This window comes from Lycorma delicatula, chromosome 12 (genome assembly GCF_047948215.1).
Source record: "Lycorma delicatula isolate Av1 chromosome 12, ASM4794821v1, whole genome shotgun sequence".
NCBI classification, from domain to species: domain Eukaryota; kingdom Metazoa; phylum Arthropoda; class Insecta; order Hemiptera; family Fulgoridae; genus Lycorma; species Lycorma delicatula.
Window position 1 is genome coordinate 31,152,363 of NC_134466.1, and position 22,900 is coordinate 31,175,262.

General features: G+C 29.0%; 1 protein-coding gene across 1 annotated transcript in view; it reads right to left on the bottom strand.

Annotated features, from left to right (window-relative positions):
• Positions 1 to 5,168: 5,168 nt before the first annotated feature.
• LOC142333384 (protein takeout-like) overlaps positions 5,169 to 22,900 on the bottom strand; it is a 31,645-nt gene continuing 13,913 nt past the window's right edge. Inside the window, exons 3-6 of the mRNA XM_075380406.1 lie at positions 17,641 to 17,788; positions 14,332 to 14,465; positions 11,983 to 12,132; positions 5,169 to 5,326 (exon numbers count right to left, since the gene is read on the bottom strand). Of these exons, the coding sequence (XP_075236521.1) occupies positions 5,169 to 5,326; positions 11,983 to 12,132; positions 14,332 to 14,465; positions 17,641 to 17,788 (590 nt within the window). The remainder of the gene's footprint in view (positions 5,327 to 11,982; positions 12,133 to 14,331; positions 14,466 to 17,640; positions 17,789 to 22,900) is intronic.

A 22,900-nucleotide genomic window follows, 5' to 3' on the forward strand; every position in this document is an offset into this window, starting at 1 on the left:
TATTTGTGAAAATTTCACAAGATTCAAATCTCTGAGGAAGAACTACATAAATCATAAATAAAGGTAATCATAAATGATTATCTTTCTCATATTATGAGCTGAAATATCTTATAAATTATAATATTATTATAATCTTGGATGGGATACTAAGCATTGACACATTAAATTTTATTTAAATTTTTATTAACCAGATTAAAGGGCAAAGTTAACAAAGAACTGGGAGAATATCAAGAAGACTTATACAAAGTAGTTCGCTTCATGTGCAGAATAAATGTTAAATTAACCATCAAAGTTAGAATGAACAGAAATACAAATTTTTGATTGTTATAAACTTTAAGAAAGCCTATGACTCATTAACAGAAAATCATTATTTTATATTCTAGAAGAATTTGGGTGATAATTAAATAAACTTTAACGAATACAAGATCTAAAATTAAATTTTTGGTTGAAATTTCACTATCGATTAAAAAAGCAGTAAGGCAAAGAGATGGACTTTCACCGATCCTATTTACTTATTTATTGGAAAAAATTATTAGAAAATAGAAGAAGAGATTAAAAGAACAAATAATAAATAAACAGATTAAATTGGGGTGTAAAAATTAAAATCTAGGTCTTAATTGTTTAGCATTTTCTAATGATTTATTGATTTTTTTTAAGAAAACTGTGAAACAACAACAGGACAAATAAACATACTAAAAGAAATAGCAGGAAAAATTGGTTTGCAAATATCCTTAAAAAAAAAAAACAGATTTATGACCAATATAAAGACCTCATCAAAAGTATTAAACACAAAATATGGAAAGACCAATAAAGTAGAAAATTTTTAATTTATACCAGAAAAATGAACTGGACAAAAAAAATTATAATGAAAGCTAGAAAAATGGAACATGCTTTTTAATTAATAAAGGATATGTGAAATAGAAAAAACAGACAAAAATTAAACATTACAGTAAAGTTACTATACTGGAATGCCTATATGCTGTGAAATGTTCCTTAATGAGGAAAGGAAAACTATAGAAATGGAGAAGAAATAAAGAAAAATTTTGCGAAAGATCTTGGGACTTGAAACAGAAAAAGATGGATATAGAAAAAGAAGTAACAAAGAAATTTATTTGGAAAATGAAAATCTATCACACAATTAGAAAAATGAGAGTGATATTTTAATATCAATGACACAAATAAGCAGTTTATTAAAAGAATATAAATAGAAAAAATAAGAGATAATAGATATAGATAGAGTATAAGAGGAAAAAAAAATTGCAAAATTTTCTGAGAAAATCCAAAGGTGATCAAAATCAATAATAGAAGCTTGTATTTAAAGTGCAAGAAGTTTGTAAACATTACAAGTTTTACATGTTCATATAGGAACACTTTAATATTCTTATAAGAAAGAATATTACAGCTTTTAAACCAATTATATTTTTAAAAGTTGAATCAAGAACACAAAAAACGTTTTTGCATAAATAAAAAAGGATAAATGAAAGATGAAAAACACATTCAGAGAAACTTTTTATTTTATTTTTAGTTACTACTTGACAGTTATTCTTAACTAAAATAATGGTATTACATATGTTTTCCTACTGGAAATTTTTGTTGGAGAAAATTGAGAATATTTATTTTTGTGTTTGATTGCATTCAAAATCAGATCTGGTCTTTTTTTCTTAAAAAGTTATTAAATTAGGGATGCCGAAGAGTTTCTTTGAATAGTTTTTTAAATAATGCCTTTATTAATATTTTAAAGATACATTATTTTACATAAGAATGCAGACTTTTATTTTTCCAGTATTTGAAAAGTTTTTGATGCTTTGACAGAGTACTCTTTGGGTCTGTTAAATATGATACTCATTGTGCTGAAGAGTGCAAGCACAAAAAACACAGCATTGTATGTTTGGTATGATATTCAAGATATTAGAATTTTATTTACTTTTGTTATTTTTGAAACCTCATATACAGAGTAAGCAAAAAGTTAGGCAGATCCTGAATTCATTAATCCACTGAAGTGGATAATTTGCTTCTAGCTTGGTACTAATGGGTGGATCGGTAGAGCTTGACCTTCCAACAAAAGCATATATATAAGAATCAAGTCACACAAAGATCTCTCCCTATTTTGTCTGTCAGCAGGTGTGATATAAAAACACTATCAGATATTTTACACACGTCAACCTACATTTATTCTTGTGAGTTATTTTAAAATGCAGTTGTTTTTAAAGTGCAAGACGTTTAAATACATTAAAAGTTTTGTATGTTCATATAGGAACACTTATAAGAATGTTCTTAGAATATTACAGCTTAGTCACTTTATATAAAATATATATTTTATTGTACATTATAGCAGTAATGAAGTCTAAAATTCATGTTTGTATTTTATTTTTTGCGCATAATTAAAGTACAAATTTAATGTCCTGGCAAACAGATTTAAATCTTTAATTGGCTTTTTGTATTTTATTTTCCTACTGATCTGGCAGAAATTTCACATACGACACTAAAACAAGTCACAAAATATATAGAATATCAGCATTTAATTTTTTTTTTTTTTTGTAAATAGAAACAGAATTGTTATGTTTGAAAATAAAACTAAAGACTCAATTACTTTAATAATCTAAAATCATCTATTTTTACTTTTATGTCATTTGTTGTTGTGTTCAAATGTTCTATTTGAACACAACAAATGAAGTAGTTAACGAATATTTAGATGTGTTCATTATGTTATGTTACTGTTCCAAATACGAATTCAGCTATTTTCCATGGTTATTCAACTCATTACATACATTCCATAATACAGAATTATGCAACGAGCCTATAATGATAGCCATTATTGCACAAGTACAAAATAAGTTATGATAGGAGCCTTGGTAACTCGAAAACTTCACATGAGTGCATTAATGGCCATTGTAGAGAGTTGCATACCGTATTTTTGCTATAGCTGAGAAAATATTGGCATTATTAATTTAAAACAGTGTTAGAATACATTGTTTACAGAATATATTTTTTTAATTTTTTTAAATATACATTAAACAATACATTACTGTGACAATAGGTTATTAATTATATGTTCTGCCTTTTCTTTAATACTGATCAGTGTTTCTTCCTCAGAAAGAATTTTTCCTTAGAATCTGACATAATTAACAAAAAGATAAACAGTGCAATATAGAAACTTAGTTACCGATGTATTTTCAAATTAACCTCTGCTTGCTACTAATCAATCAAAGTAAAAAACAGATTATACATTAAACAATATCCTCTTCTGATTGGTCAGTGATTGAAAAGAGTAGGCTTTTGATTGGTTGAACACCATTTCATACAGCCATATCATACATCGTATAACCATATCATTCAGCTGCGTAATTCAAACATCATAATACAGCCATAGAAAAAAGTTATATCAAATTATATACTGGCTGGTTATTTGATTAAACTGAATTGTAGTGAATTTTTGAAATGGACACCAAATTGCCAGTTTCAACAGTTTATAATTTATTTTTATTGAGATATTTGAAGAAAAATTTATATTTCTATAATTTAAATACTGTGATGGATTAAAAGAGATTTATGTAAAAAGGAATTCTCCAAATTCAAAGGATTTTTTTCGGGCAGGATTTATAATGCTTTGTAATGAATATGTAATAATAACAAATGAATTTGTCTCTCTGTTCTCCCCCCCCCCCTAGTTATAAATATCGGTAACTGGTTTATTTTTTCAATAATGATGGTAGTTTTGCTGTAAATTTCCTATTTTTTTGTAAACATTAATTTTGTTTGGCAAAAGGTTTTATATTTTATTATATGCTTAAAAAAGACTACTTTTTTGCGACAATGGTAAATTTTTTTTCTTATGTTTTTGTCCATGCTGTGAAAATTATTTAAAATTACAAACTTCTGAAACAATGAATTAATATATGGTAACAAGAGTGTTTGAAAATTTTTTAAAGAAATCTATTAAAAACATTTTGATTACAATACTGGATTGATTTGTTGATTAAAGAATTTATTTTAAAATAAATCTGGCCCAACTTAAATAAAGCCACAAGTAAACAAAGGTCAATACAATAAATTGAAAATAGAGTGTTTACTGCCAATAAAGGTGTATGATACTCCTCTTTGTGAAATATTTATATAAATTTTGTATATTTCATAAAATTCATTTACTGTCAATTTTTGTTTTATAAATCCTAAAATTTTGCTTTTTGTATCATTACAATATTTAATTCTGAAAATTAAAAAAAAAGACTTATGGTATAATATCTCTTTTAATGCAGGTTTTCTGCTGCAATTCTCTTTCTGTTACAATGATGAAATGTAAATCCAGTTGGCTTATTAATCTAATGGTATTTGGTGTAGTTTACTAGTGGACAAGATATCATCAAATTCTCTTGAAGGAGCTGTACCTGTGGACTTTCATATGTCCCACATACCTTCTGTTATTCTTATCCTTGAACCTTTTTTTCATTAACCTAGCATGGGGGTTTGTTACCATTGCCATCCTGGCACCATTTTGTTACCACTTCCATAGTGGAGTGGTGATTTTGCTTATTGGATCTCTGCAGTCTACAAGCTTGTTGTTGGCTTAGTCGCCTACTGGAAAAGCTTGTCCTACTTTTCTTATACAAATATGAAGTTCATTAAGAGTTGATACTATTTAAGTTTATACATTTATTATTAACAGTAAATTTAAAAATTAATTATTAAATCTTAATATCTGATTAAAGCTAATTCGTAAATTGAAATTTGTAGTTAACATGTAAATTGGTATAGGAGTGAGTTAGATGTAGTGGCTCTGTTTTAATTTGTTGTGTTTATTACAGCATTGTATTTCTTATTTTGTTATACCTAATTTTTATAGTAGTTTTATTATAATAAATATGTGTGTTTATAAATAATGTTTATTATTTGTTTCTTCTGTTTTTTAAATTATTATCTAAAACATTATTTAACACAACAATTATGTAACTCATCATTAAGTTTTTTATATCATCTAATATAAAATTTATTTTCACATTTGTTTATTTTCTTTGTTTTTAATATAAATATATTTATAAATATTATTTTTATTTATATAAAAAAAAGTGAACATAATATAATAATAACAATAATAAAATATTGTTAAAATTATTATATTTACTTGTACAAATAATAATAAAAAAAATTTTCCTTTTTTGTATAGCAATTAATTATACGGCATCTCTTAACCAAACTTGTAGCGGTATTTGTAAAAATGCTCCATTTAGAAAACTTTTAAAATGCCTGCTGATTGCTTGTGCTGCCGCTGGTTTCATTTCTTCAATAATTTCATTGGCGTTTTGATTTAAAAATTGACTCATTGCTTCACCTAAATGTAAAAATAGCATAATAAATAAAATGTTGTTTAATTCTGTTTGTATATACTAAAAATTAATGTTTGTATTTAAAAATAAATATAAAACGAAAATTTGGTTTAAATCTAAGATTTTTCTACAATTACATTAAAAAATCTGATGTGGACACTATATGACTTCCTTATACGCCTATTAAATTACATATACACATTTTTTCTGCACTTCATTTAAACTTATTTCATTTGAAAGTGACATACAATCCTCCAATTCTTTAATAAAGTGGACAGTTACACAATTGTATTGTGGCAGACACCACATTGCATCACATTTTTTTTGTGGTGTTCGTATCAGCATTTTATATTAGTTTATATATTAATTTGTTTCACGTCACTCAAGTAGTTTTGTGGTAAGTGTGAATGTATCAGATCAAACCATGCACACATCGATTTGTATTCGATTTCATATACATATATTTTTTTAAACTTTTTTTTTTTTTATTTAAATATATTGATTTATTAATAATCAATTTAATAATAAAAAATAAAGTAAACATTTTTGAATTAAAATGAAAAGTACCTAAAATTTTATTTCACTAATAACTTCTGACATTTTTCATATCTTTTTTCAATCGGAGATTAATAATTATTATTAATAAATCAATATATTTGAATTAAAAAAAAGTTTAAAAAAATATATATATATGAAGTCAGATTTGAACCAATGTATCTCTCTTTGTGAGATCCAAATATTTCATTAATTAAAATTTTATTTGTCTATTGTGAGATCCAAATATTTCATTAATTAAAATTTTATTTGTCTATAACTCTGGAACCAATGAAAATAAGTAGAGTTATGATATATCCTTAAAAAGCTCTCAGTAAGGGCTTATTATTGCAGTTAAGAAAAAGTCCAAGATCCAAATTTTTGGATGTTGGGCTTTCTCAGACATTTTGGTCTAGTTGATTGCAATGTAAAGGGGAGGTGCACAACTAGATGTTACAACAGTGATAAATCTAAAATTTCAACATTCTACGGCTAATCGTTTTTGCGTTGTGCGAGACACATACGCACATACGTACATACAGATGTCTAGTCAAAATGGAGTCAGGGATGGTCAAAATGGTTATTTCCGTTGAAATCTGAAAACCAAAATTTTTCGTGATTTCAATACTTCTTTTACTTCGTACAAGTAAGTAAAAAGTGTAAATGTGCCTTTTTAATCATACTCTTTTAATGGAGGGGTCTGACTGAATAGTTTATCATTTAGTTCATTACAGCCTCATTTCACACATTCCAGGGATTGGTACAGTTGTTCCTTTAGGAACATTTGTGTTCTCAGATGGATGAAAATACATTTTTGTTGGATATATAAGCTCATCAATGTAAAATTGTTGCTCCCATTCCAGTAAAAAGCCCCGATCCCCCAGTGAATTTGTAGTGTAATTTACCTTTAGGAGGTTTTGACAATACTCGTATTCCGGGTATAGTAGTTTGTTTTGTAGTGCAGTTCCTTTGAATTTAGATTATCATTTCTTCTAAACATCTCTGTTCCTTAATTCTTCTTCTCCATTATATTAATTATGTTAACAAGATCTTACCCTGCTAAATTACTCTTTTTGTGCTGCTGCTGGAATGTGAATGAATTATATTTGGTTTAAGAAGCTGCCTGTGACACAACTGACACAAGACTTCATTTTCTGTAGACTTTTGCATAAAAAGTGTGCTTTATAATATTTGCTTTTGAAAAAACCAAACGGTTGTCAATGTAGATGACAGTATCCCTATACTTCTAAAGAGTGTTTCAAAAACTACGCAACCTCTTTGTTTGACGACATGAATTTATTACGAAAATATTAATGTTAATAAAATACTTATACAATTTTGAAATTACCTTTAATAATTTTACAATAGATGTTCAAAATGATTTCCTGGGACCCCGATGCAGGTTCGAACACGTTTCATAATATTTGCAGCCACTTTCTGTAATGTTTGCTCTGTAATGTTTGAAATCTCACTTTCAATGTTAGCCTTCAATTCGTCAAGTTTATGAGAATTGTTTGAAAAACTACACTTTTTAAATATCCTCAAAGAAAAAAGTCTACTGGTCTATGATATGGAGATCTTAGAGGCTACAACTCTTTTGATATCAAATGATGGCCAAAAAATTTCCCCAAAAAACATATCCAGGGTTTCATTAGCAGTATGACTCGTTGCGTTATCCTGCTGGAACCGACACTCTCGTTCGTGTAATTCTAACACGACAATAAACTGTTTGATTAGGTTGCGAACAACCACACCATCTTCATATTTGTCAAAAAATAAAGGCGCTATTACACGACGCTGGTAGATCGCACACCAAACACCAACTTTACGTGTGTGTAACGGCTGTTCATGAAACGTGTGAGGATTTTCAGCACTCTATATTTGGCAGTTTTGAATCTTAATGTAGACATCCAAGTAAAATCATGTGTCGTCGCTGAAATAAGCACGATCCAAAATTTCAATACCGTTCTCATCAACAGAAGTCATTGAAACCGACGATAATACTGTAAACGTTTTCCGTGGTCTATTTCTTTCAGTTGTTGAACGACACCGATGCTATAAGCATGCAATTATAATTTTTTAGTAGCCCTGAAAGATTTAGATAGTGAAAGCCCGGCCTTGAAGATGAATTTATGAGCGATTTTCTGGGTGAGCGAGTCAAACGTTCTTTCACATCTTCCAGAACGTCTACTGTTTAACAATGATAACACTGATCAACAATGATTTTGTTAAATGAGAGTGAATAACTGATAACTGATTCTTATAGTATTTTTTTATGCTGATTTCAAATGTGAAATCAAAATTCTTCTACCAGGCTTAGTTTTTTTTGTAACTACCATTCTTATTTTCAGGTAGTATCATGCATGAACTCCATAAGCATAGCATTTTTTTGTGAACGTGTTTTATTATATTATTCATCAACTAAATAACTTTATTTATTACAGTTCTTTATTTACTTACTTGCAGACTAGAGAAGTATTTTTAAATCTCATTCAAGTGCGAGTTTTTGTGTGTGTAACATTTAGTTTTGTAGCTGGCTTTTGTATTTGCAGGTATATGTTGTTCAGTAAAGTAATTGTGTGTTTATTAAATTAGTGTGTTTATAAAGTGTTTATTTTTAAACAATATTAATTTTTGTAATGTATTAACAATGCCTTGCAGTTGCATTCATAATCCAAACAATTTCTGCTACATCTATAGTGAGGTAATGTTGAAGTCTCAGAAAAGAAATATCACTCTACTTATAAAAAAAGTCGTATTAACTGTATTTTGGATGTAAATTAGGTGATCATATTTGCTGTGCTTCTTGTGTAACATTCTTGACTGGTTGGCTAAATAGATCTCATCACATGCATTTGTAATCTCAATGGTTTAGAGAGAACCGAAGGATCACACCACAGATTGTTATTTTTGTGTAATAAAGATATCTGGAATAACAGCTAAAACTAGACGTACTATTAAATACCCTGATATTCTCTCTGCCATGTGGCCAGTGGCACATAGCCAAGAGTTTCCAATTCCAGTACCAGCAGAAACATGGAACTTAGAAAACGAAAATATCAAATTTGTAGTGATTTATCAAGCGATGAAGAAAGAGATCCAAACTTTTTTGAAAATAGATATACTGAACCCCGTTTAATTAATCAGTCAGAATTAATTGATCTGGTTCATGATATAAATTTATCAAAGAATGAAGCAGAAATACTGGCATCATGACTAAAAGGATGGCATGTTTTACAACTAAGCACTAAAATAAGTGTTTTCCATGAGACAATCAGCATTTGAACTTTTCTTCTCTCAGTATGAAAACTGAATATATTAATGATGTGGACTCGTTACTGGAAGCTTTGAGACATATGCACCATCATGGTGAATGGTGACTTCTTACTGACTTGTCAAAGCTTAGTTTGAAAGCTGTTGTACTTTACATTGGAAATAAATACCCATCAATACCATTAGCATACTCAGTTCACAGGAAGGAGTCTTATGAAAATATGAAACTTGTAATGTGCAGGATTCACTATGAGAAATATTATTGCATATTGTGGAAATCTGAAAGTAATAGCCCTTTTACTTGGGCTGAAACTTGGATACACTAAGTTCTGTTGTTTTTTGTGCGAGTAGGACAGCAGGAATAGTAAAAACCATTATATAAAAGAGCAGTGGCCAAAGAAAGAGATACTGACTGTAGGAGAGAAGAATGTTGTTAGTCAGGCATTAGTAAAACCAGAAAAAGTTTATCTTACATATTAAGCTAGTTTCATTGAAAACTTTTGTTAATGTAATGGATTATAATGGTGCAGGCTTTCAGTTTATAAAAACAAATTCTCTAATATAAGCGACGCTAAAATAAGCGAAGGTATATTTGTTGGACCACAAATAAGAAAACTCATGAGTAATCTGACATCTGAAGAATGTTTAAATGACTTGGAGGTTGCTGCATGGAAATCATTTAAAAATGTGGTAAACAATTTCCTTGGAAACCATAAGGCCAGTAACTACAGAAAACTTGTTAGTGAACTCCTTCAAAACGACAAAGAACTTGTGTGAAACATGTCACTCAAAATCTGTTTCTTACATTCAGATTTGGATTTTTTCCCTAACAATATCAGCGCTATCAGTAATGAACATGTAGCACACTTTGACCAGGAGATATCTACAATGGAAACATGATACCATGGAAAATGGAACCCAAAAATGTTAGCTGACTACTGTTGGAATCTAAAGAGGGATCTACCTTCAGCAAATTACAGCAGAAAATCCAGAAGAAATAGCTTTTAAGCGAGTACAAAATGCATGTAATGTATTGTCATATTATGTTCACCATACATTTTTTGTTTGAAAAGAAATTTCAGTTAGAAAAAGAACTCGATAGAAAAATTCTACTAACATATATGAAATCAGCATAAAAAGTACTATAAGAATCAGCCATTCACTAATTTTAACAAGCAAAAAATTTAATTTTGCTGACCAATGTAATCAACTTGTGTTTTTCCGACCCACATTCCCAGCTTCACAAAATTTATTAATCAAATGTGACATTGTTGACTTATTAGGATTGAAGAATTGTGGAATTTTACCCGAAACTCATTTCACTTGTTCCTAAGAATTATATGTGCAGTAAGTAATAAACACATTTTCATCCTTGGAAAATGACATAGTTAACACAATAGGGACAAATTTACACTGGTGTAGCACTAGTGCTTTAGAAGGACATTTCAACCGTAACAAGCTGCTAACCTTGAGTACACTGTTGCCAATTGACATGTAGGGAGAAATAAAATTTACCTAAGCATGATATTCTTAATCTTAGGGTTGCATCCTTTTAGAAAACCCTTTACTTCTGTTTTGGTGTAAATCCATTTTTACTCCCCATATTAGCCAAACATTTTTAATAAAACATGTTGTGGAGTGTAATAAGGTAAATGCTGACAGATGATTTTGTCTATGTGTATCTGGTTGTATCTATGTATTGTACAGCAGCACAATAATGCTGATTTAAAAAAAAAAAAAATAATACATAATAGTAGAATTCATATCTTCCTGGTGAATTTAAATGAAAAATAAATTTAAAAAAAGAAAGAAAGAAATAAGTTAACTGATAACTAGAACATGTAATTACATTTTTAACATTATAGAGCATAATTCTGAGAATTTCAACCAAGAGATGCATTTACCAATTTCTGTGATTGAAATTACTGCCTATAAATGGAAAATATCTAAAATTCTGTAATGAATTTTACTTTGATTGATATTTTCTTTTATGAAAACTACATGGTATATTGATTGTTATCTGTTCTTAAGAAAATTCTTGTTAAATCTACTATTACATAAAAAAAAAACTACATTGATAAACACATCATCTCTGAATCCTTAACCCTTTTTGAATTTGAACTCGCTGAAACTGTTTCATCTTAAGTTCATTTTTATCATATTATAAAAACTCCTTTTATTCTTAGGTTTCAACTTAATGTTCCTTACAAGTTAAATATTTTAATCCATTCTAGATCATTTAATAATGATCCATGAAAGCTGCTTTGAAATTTCATTCTTTTTCAGCATTAATTTTGTAATTCAAAACACCTTCCCTTGTACTCATTGCATTTTTTAAAAAATGAACTGGTTCTATGTAGTACACCTTCCACCTCATTATCTATTTTTCTGTAAACTCATTATGTACTTTTCTATAAATATTATGAGGCTCAATTGGAAAGTAAGTCCTATTTACAGATATAGCTATTAAAGCATTTTATTGGTGTCTGTGTGAATTTTTCATTTATTAGCTTGCTATGATGCCATTATGGAATAATCAGATTATCTTCTTTTTTTTTAATAACACTTCAAATGTTTAAGATATTTGAAGGAGATCTGTTGAATGAAATGCAATGTTACAAAACATTTTTTTTTTTTATTGCAAGGAATCAAAGATTAATCATTAGATTAATATATTTATGATGAAAACATAAGATAAGAAAGAAGGCTAGACAGTTTAATGACAGACAAAAAACCATTCATGGCGGGACACTAATTGGACAAAACAAGAAATATATTTTTATTTGATCTCTCTTATTCTTTTAACAAAAAATTTATTTATAATGAAAATTAATGAGTATGTTTGTGTACTTACCTAATACATTATTATTATTCAGGACATCTCTTATCTTGAATCTTGATTTACCAAGTTTGAAATCGATTCCAAGACGTTCAGTTTTCATGAATACTACACCATTTTTTTTCACTTCGATACCATAAATTTTACCAATTCCAGTGATATTAGCTGAAATAATAAAAATTAATGGCAAGTAATAAAAGTTAAAAAACTATACTTACTGATATGTTAATGCAGTTAAAACGTGCATATGGATGGATCTGTAATTAAAACATTTTTTTAATAATTTGTTATATTAATGAAAATTACATAATTTACTCATATATATAAATATGTATAAATTTTATAAACTCTTAAAGATGTATTTCCTATTCATGTTTACCCATTACAGAAAAGTTTTACTTTTTTATTGATAAATTGATTTTTCAAATTCTTTTATTTTGTTGTTATTATAACATTAGACTTTAATGCCACATTAACATATACATAACAAAAAATGGGATTGCAGGATCAAATATGTATCCAATCTACATCATTTAATGTGTACAAGTTGACACTAGTGAAATTTTATTTTGAACTGTTCTTCTATCATAAAATGACCTAGTTGATTACATACTCAAAAAATAAAATAAGATCAAATTTCTTAGTTTTAATATCTAGGCATTTGATTATAAATTGATGAGAATAGTTGATTACTGATTTATGATCTCTAATGTAGAATATTCAGTACTATTTTAAGGATTGTTATTTAAACAAAATTACGAATTGGTTAAAAAAGAAAGTCATTAGGTATGTATTACGAATAAGTAACTATTAATTTTCTGAACAGATAGACTTAACTTATTTTGTTCTAAAATTTACAATTTGAGCTCTACAGTGAGATTGTTCATAATTGATTAGGAAGGCTTATCTTGTGACAAAAATAATAAATCTTGGCTAATAAATAACAGAGATAAAGCTCATCCCTCTGGCCAAAAAATTATTATGTGTGACCTAATTTTTTTATATTTTTATCATTTTGAAGTCTTTGAGTCTAACCAACCAGGTTGGTCTAGAGGTGAACTTTTCATTGCATATCAGCTGATTTCAAAGTTGAGGGTTCTAAGGTTCAAATCCTAATAAAGACAGTTACTTTTTTATGGATTTGAATACTAAATCGTGGATACCAGTGTTCTTTAGTGGTTCGGTTTCAATTAACCACACATCTCAGGAATGGACGACCTGAGACTGTACAGGACTATACACTTCATTTACTTTCATACATATCATCCTCATTTGTCCTCTGAATACATTACGGTGGTTCTCGAGGCTAAACAGAAAAAGGGAGTCTTTGAATCTAAGTTTAATAAAATCATGGCTATAAAATTCTATATGTGCCTATGTGTGGGTTTTGGTTCATACGTTTTCTATCTTAAGAATGGTTTAATCTCAATCATGATACAATCAGGCTCGAGGAAAAGACAATTTTGATGAACATTTTATTTACGCAAATTGTTTAGCTCATATATATTATATAACTACTATGGAAAACAGGAGCGTTTTAAAAAAAAAATTAATTATAAACCCTCCTAATGTAACTTTTGATCGTTTATATTTATGTGATATATTTAAATTTTTTGTTTAATTGATACTTTATTTGGGAAAGACTAGTTGAATTTACAATCCTTACAAAAATTTTAGGTAACATAATAAATAAACCCACCCTCCCCATTAAAAGTTAGATTTCTGTTAACTTTTTACTGTTATAAGTTTTTAATTTTTTTGTAAGTGATGTTTTATCAGGGTAAAAATAGTTTATTTCAACATTTATCGCAGTGGTAGAATAAATTTTGGCATGTTGAAAAAATGTTCTATTGAAAAGTCTTTAGATGCATTTCATAATGTATTAAGAAAGATTGCCGTAGCACAATCTTTATTGTTGTTGTTATCTTATTATTAAAAGGTTTTTTGAATTTTTACTCTTCAATATATCACATTAGAATGCTTGTTAATTTTATTTTTATTAATAAATAATTAAGATGTAATAATTTAAAACTTTATTCTTAATAAAATTTTAAGCTGTGCATAAATGCTGGAAAAGTTCTGACATCATTAATTGCCTTTTTAAGAGTATTTTTAAATATTATAGATTATTTTGTTCTATAAGTAATGTCAGGTACTTGGTCCAACTGCAGTTATTGATAGGGTGAATGAATATTTTTATTATATCAAAAAATGTTAAACCTAACTGGGATTCGAACCCGTAACCTTTCAGATGAAAGAAAAAGATGCTATCACTCCTACATAGAGATTGATAACAATAATAATGATAACAGTGGAAATGATCAATAATACATATAAAGCTTTCAAAAATTAATTTTTACATACAAAATGAGGCCCAAAAATCTCCTTTACTCCTAACTGGAAACAACAGGACATTGCCATTAACATCATAACTTCCAGTTGCTTCAATTCTGGGTATACCAAGACCAAGATCCATGCGTAGTTTACTGAGGTCACTCCTGAAACATATGAACTATAAAATATTTGTATTTTTAACTAAAATTGATTTCACTTAAAATCATCGGGATGTTTGGACATATCAGTTTAATGTAATCTGTTTTTTTATTCTACTGATAAAGAAGTAAATGTCTTATTCAGGCAAGAATGTAATATATACACTTTACACATTAGGATAACATTCATGAATTACTGTGGCATATTCTAACACTTAGTTCAGTGCTTTTGATGACTAAAAGATGTAAAGACAATAAATTACGGATGACTCAACAGATTTCTTTTTAAAGGAAAAAAGAAAAATAGTAATAAAGATAAAAAGAGATTGATTAAGAAATTTAGTAAGAGAAGATGTAAAACACTACCAGAAAAAATTGAACATGTTTTCGGTTATGAGAATATCTCAAGCAGAAGAACAGCAAATGATATATAAATTTAATTATATAAGAAAAAATCTAGAAAGAGAGAGTGGCCGAGAAGTTTATTAGATTGTGTAAATGAACCTCTGAAAAAGAGAATAGAGATGGAAAATGTTATCAAAGAGGAAATGGTGAATGTCCATGACTTGCAACCTTAAATTTGAATTAAGAACTTTCACACACACACATACACACACACACACACACACACACACACACACACACACACACACACACACACACATATATATATATATATATATATATATATATATATATATATATATATATATATATATATATATATATATATATATATATGTATGTATGACACTTGTGACATTATTCTTATCACTCCATATAATACTAGGATATGCCTTTCTTTTACATTTCCAATTTGGTTCTTTATTCTTTTTGTGTATGTCCTTCTCTTTAATCACTTTCCAGTTTCATTGATTTTCCTGGTAATTTGATAAATCACAAGATAAAATCTATGGATTATCATTTTTGTTTACATTAAGAGCTATAATCATAATTATTTTGTAGCTGACCTGATATAGCAAATCTGTTATAAATAAGAATGGCACAGTTATTACCAGCAATAATGTGCGTTCCATGCCAGGCTAACTAGGGATAGGAAGTATTGAAGTGAATTCTTGTTGCATTTTACACTCATCCAAATATGTTGTATATTAGCTTGTCTAATTCACTAAAATACAGATTTTATTCTGGTCTGTAAGTGAGACAACTTTGCCATAGGAACTGGCTCTATATTGAACATCATTATGGTGAAAGAAAACAACTCTGTGACACTTGTAACTCTGTAACTCTTGTACTTGTCTCAGGTATGTTATATGTATCACAGATATTATGATTTTAATAGATATTGAAGAGCCATAAATTTATGCACCCATCTACAGTAAATAGAATATTATATTAGTTGATTTCACTGTATTGGAATACCTCTCATATTATTCATTTCTAAATCTTTATAAATGTTTGTATTTTTTACCTTGTACATTTTTGTCTTTCCTGCAATATTCCTCAGAAATTTAATTTCACCTGCTTGCAAACAGCTCTATTCTCTTCAGTTCACTCATTTTTCAAAACTATTTGCAACAATTTGTACATGATATTTTAGCTGTTCATGGTTCTAGAGAACTTTTCAGTTATGCTGTTTTAAAAAAAAGATAAATATAACACCTTGAAAAAGCTTTCCACCACTCTCAATACTTCTGGTAATATCCTAGTTGACTTTTCCATACTTGTTATGTTAGTCATTAAGTAAGTAAACCTGTACAGAATTTCCACCCAGTACAAGGTTTTTCTCAAAATTCTGCTTTTCTATACCACAGTTCCTTTATTTTTATCTTTACATATTTTTTAAATTATCTTTGTCTGTTACTTCATCTCGTTATTCTGCTCATACAGATATGAGTATCTTCAGTTTTATTACCTCACATCATATATGTAAATGTATGATTGTTTTTTATTTTCTTGTTCTTCATTTTTGTATTTATTTTTCTGGGAATATTTTACAAAATAACAACAAAAACTTTACTAATAAATCGTTTGTATGCTTTAAATCCCTTTTTATATTTAAATTACTTTGTTATCAGTAGTGATCATTATTCTGGTAATAAGTTTTATCTTGCCAACCAGGCTGTTCTGATGGTTAACTCATCGCAAATCAGCTGATTTTGAAATCAAGAGTTCTTGGGTTCAAATTCTAGTAAAGGCAGTTACTTTTATATGGATTTGAATACTAGATCATGGATGCCATGTTCTTTGGTGGTTGAATTTCAAAACCCCAGCACACATCTCAGGAATGGTCGGCCTGAGATTGTACAAGACTACACTTCATTAACATTCATAGAGCCTCATTCATTCTTTGAAGTAATACCTTGCGATGGTTCTGGGCTAAACAGAAAAATAGAAAGTTCTTTTATCCTAGTTTTAGCTATGATTTCCTGTATAACACTGATTCTGATTTTCTATGTAATACTACCACTCTACTCGACCTCCATAGCAGGATGATGTATTTTTATTTTTCATCGAGAAGGTTCAAAGTTCAAATCCTCATCAGATTTGAAATTTTTCACATGCTACAAACTTCATTTCTCATCTAGAAAAAAAGTGATTTGGTAGTTGTAACTGAGTGAACACATGTAGATGCTGTAATGAAATTATTATAAATAAATAGTTTTTTATAAAATTATATTTAAAAAAAAAAAAAATGGTAATAGTTTAATAAAAATTGTTTTCATAACTAAATTGTTTTTATACTTTTCATATAATATTGCTTTAGTTGAAGTGAAATCCAATAGTAAATACATTATCTAAATCACTTAAAATTCATATTTATGTGTTCAGACAGTATTTAAGCAAAATGCTCACTTTTGACTTGAACTAATTAAAGTAATATTGTATTACTTTTTGTAGTCAATAGTTGTTCTTTATTTATTTTTTTATAAATACAGATAAAATTATTTCTTACAATTTTTCAAAGTTTTTAAAAATTTATTGTTTTTCTCCCTTATCACCTGAAGATGTACCAACGATCGAAATGCACATCTAGTTTTAAATTTACATGTTTTTTCTCTTTACAAGTTTACTTCAGTTTACCAGATTAGCTCTTTATCTGTAGTTAATAAATATGTAATATTGTATACAAATATTTTCAATATTTAAATTTCTATACAATATTATAATTATTACTAACATTATTGCTACAGAATATATTTAAATTTATTTGACTTACTTGACAGATAGTACTGTGTAATTACTTGCTCCATAAATTGTCATATTTGAAAACACAGCTCGGACTCTTACAGGGCCATGACCATTTTCCATTGTCATTTTTTGTATAACCATTGGTTCGATTGATTGCAATTTTATTTCTGGTATACCTGCAAACATTTTTCCTGTAAATCTTTTGTTTATAAATATTAACTATTTATCATTAATTTTGTGGTATATAAGTAATTCCAAATATAAGTTATATTTGCACAATTGTTTTTTTTCAATAAGTTCCTTGTATGATAAAATGAAGAGGTATTGCTACTTACTTTTCAATTTAATTTCCTTCAGCCGTCATGTATTTGTTTTATGTTGTTATTTACTCAGTTACAAACTCTCAGAAGTATTTTCTTTGTTCTTCAAACCAATCTTCATTTTCTACAGCTTCAATGATTTGATCAATATTTTCATTTTATCTCCAAAAAAGCACTTCATGTCCTTCATAATTTATAATTGCATTGCTTTATCCAACTCAGGGATGTATGATGGAGAAAGTATAACATCCGATTTAAATTGTTGGAAAGTTGTCTTTGTAAAAGCAGAAACATGGAAATAAGATTATATTGAAGGAATGAAACTGAATAAAATTTTTCATCTACAACCAATTTCAGGGTTTATATTTATAGAATAAATTAGATATTATTGCAGCCATGTATGTAGTAAAATAAAAATTTGTTTTTTTATTAGTCGAGAAAAATCCTCTTTAAAGGAATATTACTAGTATTTTTTTATTAAGTATGTTCTTTAACTTTGATTAAGGAGCTAAAATGATGAATCCAAGCTTCACCTCAACTCATACTAGAGTTAAAAAATTTATCTTCTCTTTCAAAATACTGAAGAAATTTGTGCAGTTGTTGAATGTTGTTTTACCTTTAATTATGGAGTTGAGACGCAGCCAATCTTACAGACAATTTTTTGTATTGAAATTTCATATGTCTTTTATCTTTTTAAAACTTCAAACTGTTATTTCTATTACAATTATGTTATTATTATTATTTATCAATCGATCTAATTGTTTCATCAATTTTTTGTATGTTACTAAGAAGTAGCACATTCTTGGTTGTTGTGTATGAAGTCCATTTTTTATATGCTTTATTCCTTTACTTTACACGATCAGTGCATTTGTGCACTCATGCCTTTAGCAAATATTCATTACCAACCTTAGCTGGAGATAGTATACAGATTTAAGGAAAAAGTACTCATCTGTATGACATACATCATCATCTGTATCACTATCTGTATGTATTATTAACGCTAATTTTAATTCTGAAGTGTGTCAAATCAGTGCAGATGGTTAACACTAGCCTTCTCCATGTGTAAAGTTGATAATTCAAGACTGAGATGAACATTCATTCCTTAAAAAGAGAGCAGCTGCCTTTGAACTCCAACTCAAAAAACTGCACTAATTAGATGGAAACTTGCAGGATTATTTATGAATTAATTAAAAAAATAGTAAAATTAAAGTTTAATTTCTTTAAGTTTTACCAGGACTATAATTAATGTTCTCCAAATTAAAACATTAAGAACAAAATAAAAAAAGATTTAATACTATTTTTTTTTTTGTTTTCAGTCATTTGACTGGTTTGATGCAGCTCTCCAAGATTCCCTATCTATTGCTAATCGTTTCATTTCAGTATAACCTCTACATCCTACATCCCTAACAATTTGTTTTACATTTTCCAAACGTGGCCTGCCTACACAATTTTTTCCTTCTACCTGTCCTTCTAATATTAAAGCGACTATTCCAGGATGCCTTAGTATGTGGCCTATAAGTCTGTCTCTTCTTTTAACTTTAAGAAGCATTTTTCCAAATGCTTCTTTCTTCATCTATTTGCCGCAATACCTCTTCATTTGTCACTTTATCCACCCATCTGATTTTTAACATTCTCCTACAGCACCGCATTTCAAAAGCTTCTAATCTTTTCTTCTCAGATACTCCGATCGTCCAAGTTTCACTTCCATATAAAGTGACACTCCAAACATATACCTTCAAAAATCTTTTCCTGACATTTAAATTAATTTTTGATGTAAACAAATTATATTTCTTACTGAAGGCTCGTTTTGCTTGTGCTATTCGGCATTTTATATCACTCCTGCTTCGTCCATCTTTAGTAATTCTACTTCCCAAATAACAAAATTCGTCTACCTCCATAATCTTTTCTCGTCCTATTTTCACATTCAGTGGTCCATCTGTGTTATTTCTACTACATTTCATTACTTTTGTTTTGTTCTTGTTTATTTTCATGCGATAGTTCTTGCGTAGGACTTCATCTATGCCGTTCATTGTTTCTTCTAAATCCTTTTTACTCTCGGCTAGAATTACTATATCATCAGCAAATCGTAGCATCTTTATCTTTTCACCTTGTACTGTTACTCCGAATCTAAATTGTTCTTTAACATCATTAACTGCTAGTTCCATGTAAAGATTAAAAAGTAACGGAGATAGGGAACATCCTTGTCGGACTCCCTTTCTTATTACGGCTTCTTTCTTATGTTCTTCAATTGTTAATGTTGCTGTTTGGTTCCTGTACGTGTTAGCAATTGTTCTTCTATCTCTGTATTTGAACCCTAATTTTTTTAAAATGCTGAACATTTTATTCCAGTCTACGTTATCGAATGCCTTTTCTAGGTCTATAAACGCCAATTATATTGGTTTGTTTTTCTTTAATCTTCCTTCTACTATTAATCTGAGGCCTAAAATTGCTTCCCTTATCCCTATACTTTTCCTGAAATCAAATTGGTCTTCTCCTAACACTTCTTCCACTCTCCTCTCAATTCTTCTGTATAGAATTCTAGTTAAGATTTTTGATGCATGACTGGTTAAACTAATTGTTCTGTATTCTTCTCATTTATCTGCCCCTGCTTTCTTTGGTATCATGACTATAACACTTTTTTTGAAGTTTGACGGAAATTTCCCTTTTCCATAAATATTACACACCAGTTTGTATAATCTATCAATTGCTTCCTCACCTGCACTGCGCAGTAATTCTACAGGTATTCCGTCTATTCCAGGAGCCTTTCTGCCATTTAAATCTTTTAATGCTCTCTTAAATTCAGATCTCAGTATTGTTTCTCCCATTTCATCCTCCTCAACTTCCTCTTCTTCCTCTATAACACCATTTTCTAATTCATTTCCTCTGTATAACTCTTCAATATATTCCACCCATCTATCGACTTTATCTTTCGTATTATATATTGGTGTACCATCTTTGTTTAACACATTATTAGATTTTAATTTATGTACCCCAAAATTTTCCTTAACTTTCCTGTATGCTCCGTCTATTTTACCAATGTTCATTTCTCTTTCCACTTCTGAACACTTTTCTTTAATCCACTCTTCTTTCGCCAGTTTGCACTTCCTGTTTATAGCATTTCTTAGTTGCCGATAGTTCCTTTTACTTTCTTCATCACCAGCATTCTTATATTTTCTACGTTCATCCATCAGCTGCAATATATCGTCTGAAACCCAAGGTTTTCTACCAGTTCTCTTTATTCCGCCTAAGTTTGCTTCTGCTGATTTAAGAATTTCCTTTTTAACATTCTCCCATTCTTCTTCTACATTCTCTACCTTATCTTTTTTACTCAGACCTCTTGCGAGTCCTCCTCAAAAATCTTCTTTACCTCCTCTTCCTCAAGCTTCTCTAAATTCCACCGATTCATCTGACACCTTTTCTTCAGGTTTTTAAACCCCAATCTACATTTCATTATCACCAAATTATGGTCGCTATCAATGTCTGCCCCAGGGTAAGTTTTGCAGTCAACGAGTTGATTTCTAAATCTTTGCTTAACCATGATATAATCTATCTGATACCTTCCAGTATCGCCTGGCTTTTTCCAAGTGTATATTCTTCTATTATGATTTATAAATTGGGTGTTGGCAATTACTAAATTATACTTCGTGCAAAACTCTATAAGTCGATCCCCTCTTTCATTCCTTTTGCCCAGCTCGTATTCACCCACTATATTCCCTTCCTTGCCTTTTCCAATGCTTGCATTCCAATCTCCAACTATTATTAAATTTTCATCTCCTTTTACGTGTTTAATTGCTTCATCAATCTCTTCGTATACACACTCTACCTCATCATCATCATCATGGGCGCTTGTAGGCATACAGACGTTAACAATCGTTGTCGGTTTAGGTTTTGATTTTATCCTTATTACAATGATTCTATCGCTATGCGTCTTGAAATACTTCACACTCCTCCCTATCTTCTTGTTCATCACGAAACCTACTCCTGCCTGCCCATTATTTGACGCTTAATACTATAGATATAGAAAACTCCAAATTTATTCAGTAGAGGTTAGGAATTTTAATTGGAGATTGAAGTTTAGATAAATAAATTTCTTTAGGTATTATGTGGTAAATAATTCCAATTAAAGAAAAACATATTCGTCGGAAGAAAGACAACTATTATCATGCTCAGTAAAATTAATGTTTTAAGTAAGAATTTAGTACATTAGACAGGTAGAACTCCAAAGTTCATATAGTTGTCTTTATCTTGTATACTTTATTTCAATAATATTTTTCCTTCACAACAGGCTGTAAAACCAAACATTGTTCAGCATACATCAGCCTTGGCTCTCTTGAACAGTTTACCATTCTAACTCAGTTAAGTTTGATTATGTATAATTATAAAAAGCAGGATCCTGTAACAGTGTAGAAAAAAGTATATAAAGGTTAATTCTGGAAAAGACCTACTTGGATTGATAGATCATCCTTTCTCATCATAAACCTTTTTTCCTTACCCCTTTTTCCTTGTTATCGGTTTTATGAATATAGGACTGAGCCTGCTAGATTCTTTGAAAGAAGGTTGCCAACACAGCGGAACATATATATACAGTGGAACTTTGGTTTTATAATGTAGGGCCTGCAGACTGACTTAGGGTCTCTGTTGTTTCCTGTCCTATGTCTGTAATACAAGAAGGCTAATTTCTGTAATGGGTAAAGTTGGTTTTCCTAATTCCACTCTCCAAGAAAGAAAAAGAATTATTCTTTCAGTTGATAGTATTATCAGAACTGAGTTCAAAATAAAACTGTGATTTTTTTCTATTTAAAACCGTCTGATTCTTTTATATTAATTTATTTATGAAATGGTGTTGGGTGGTGGAGATAATTAGTACTTGTTTTTCATGCACAAGCTAAAAAGGTTCAAGGTCCAGCCAGATGAGTTATATTTTAACTTTGACAGTTGATATTATCTCCTGGCCACCATTTTATTAAT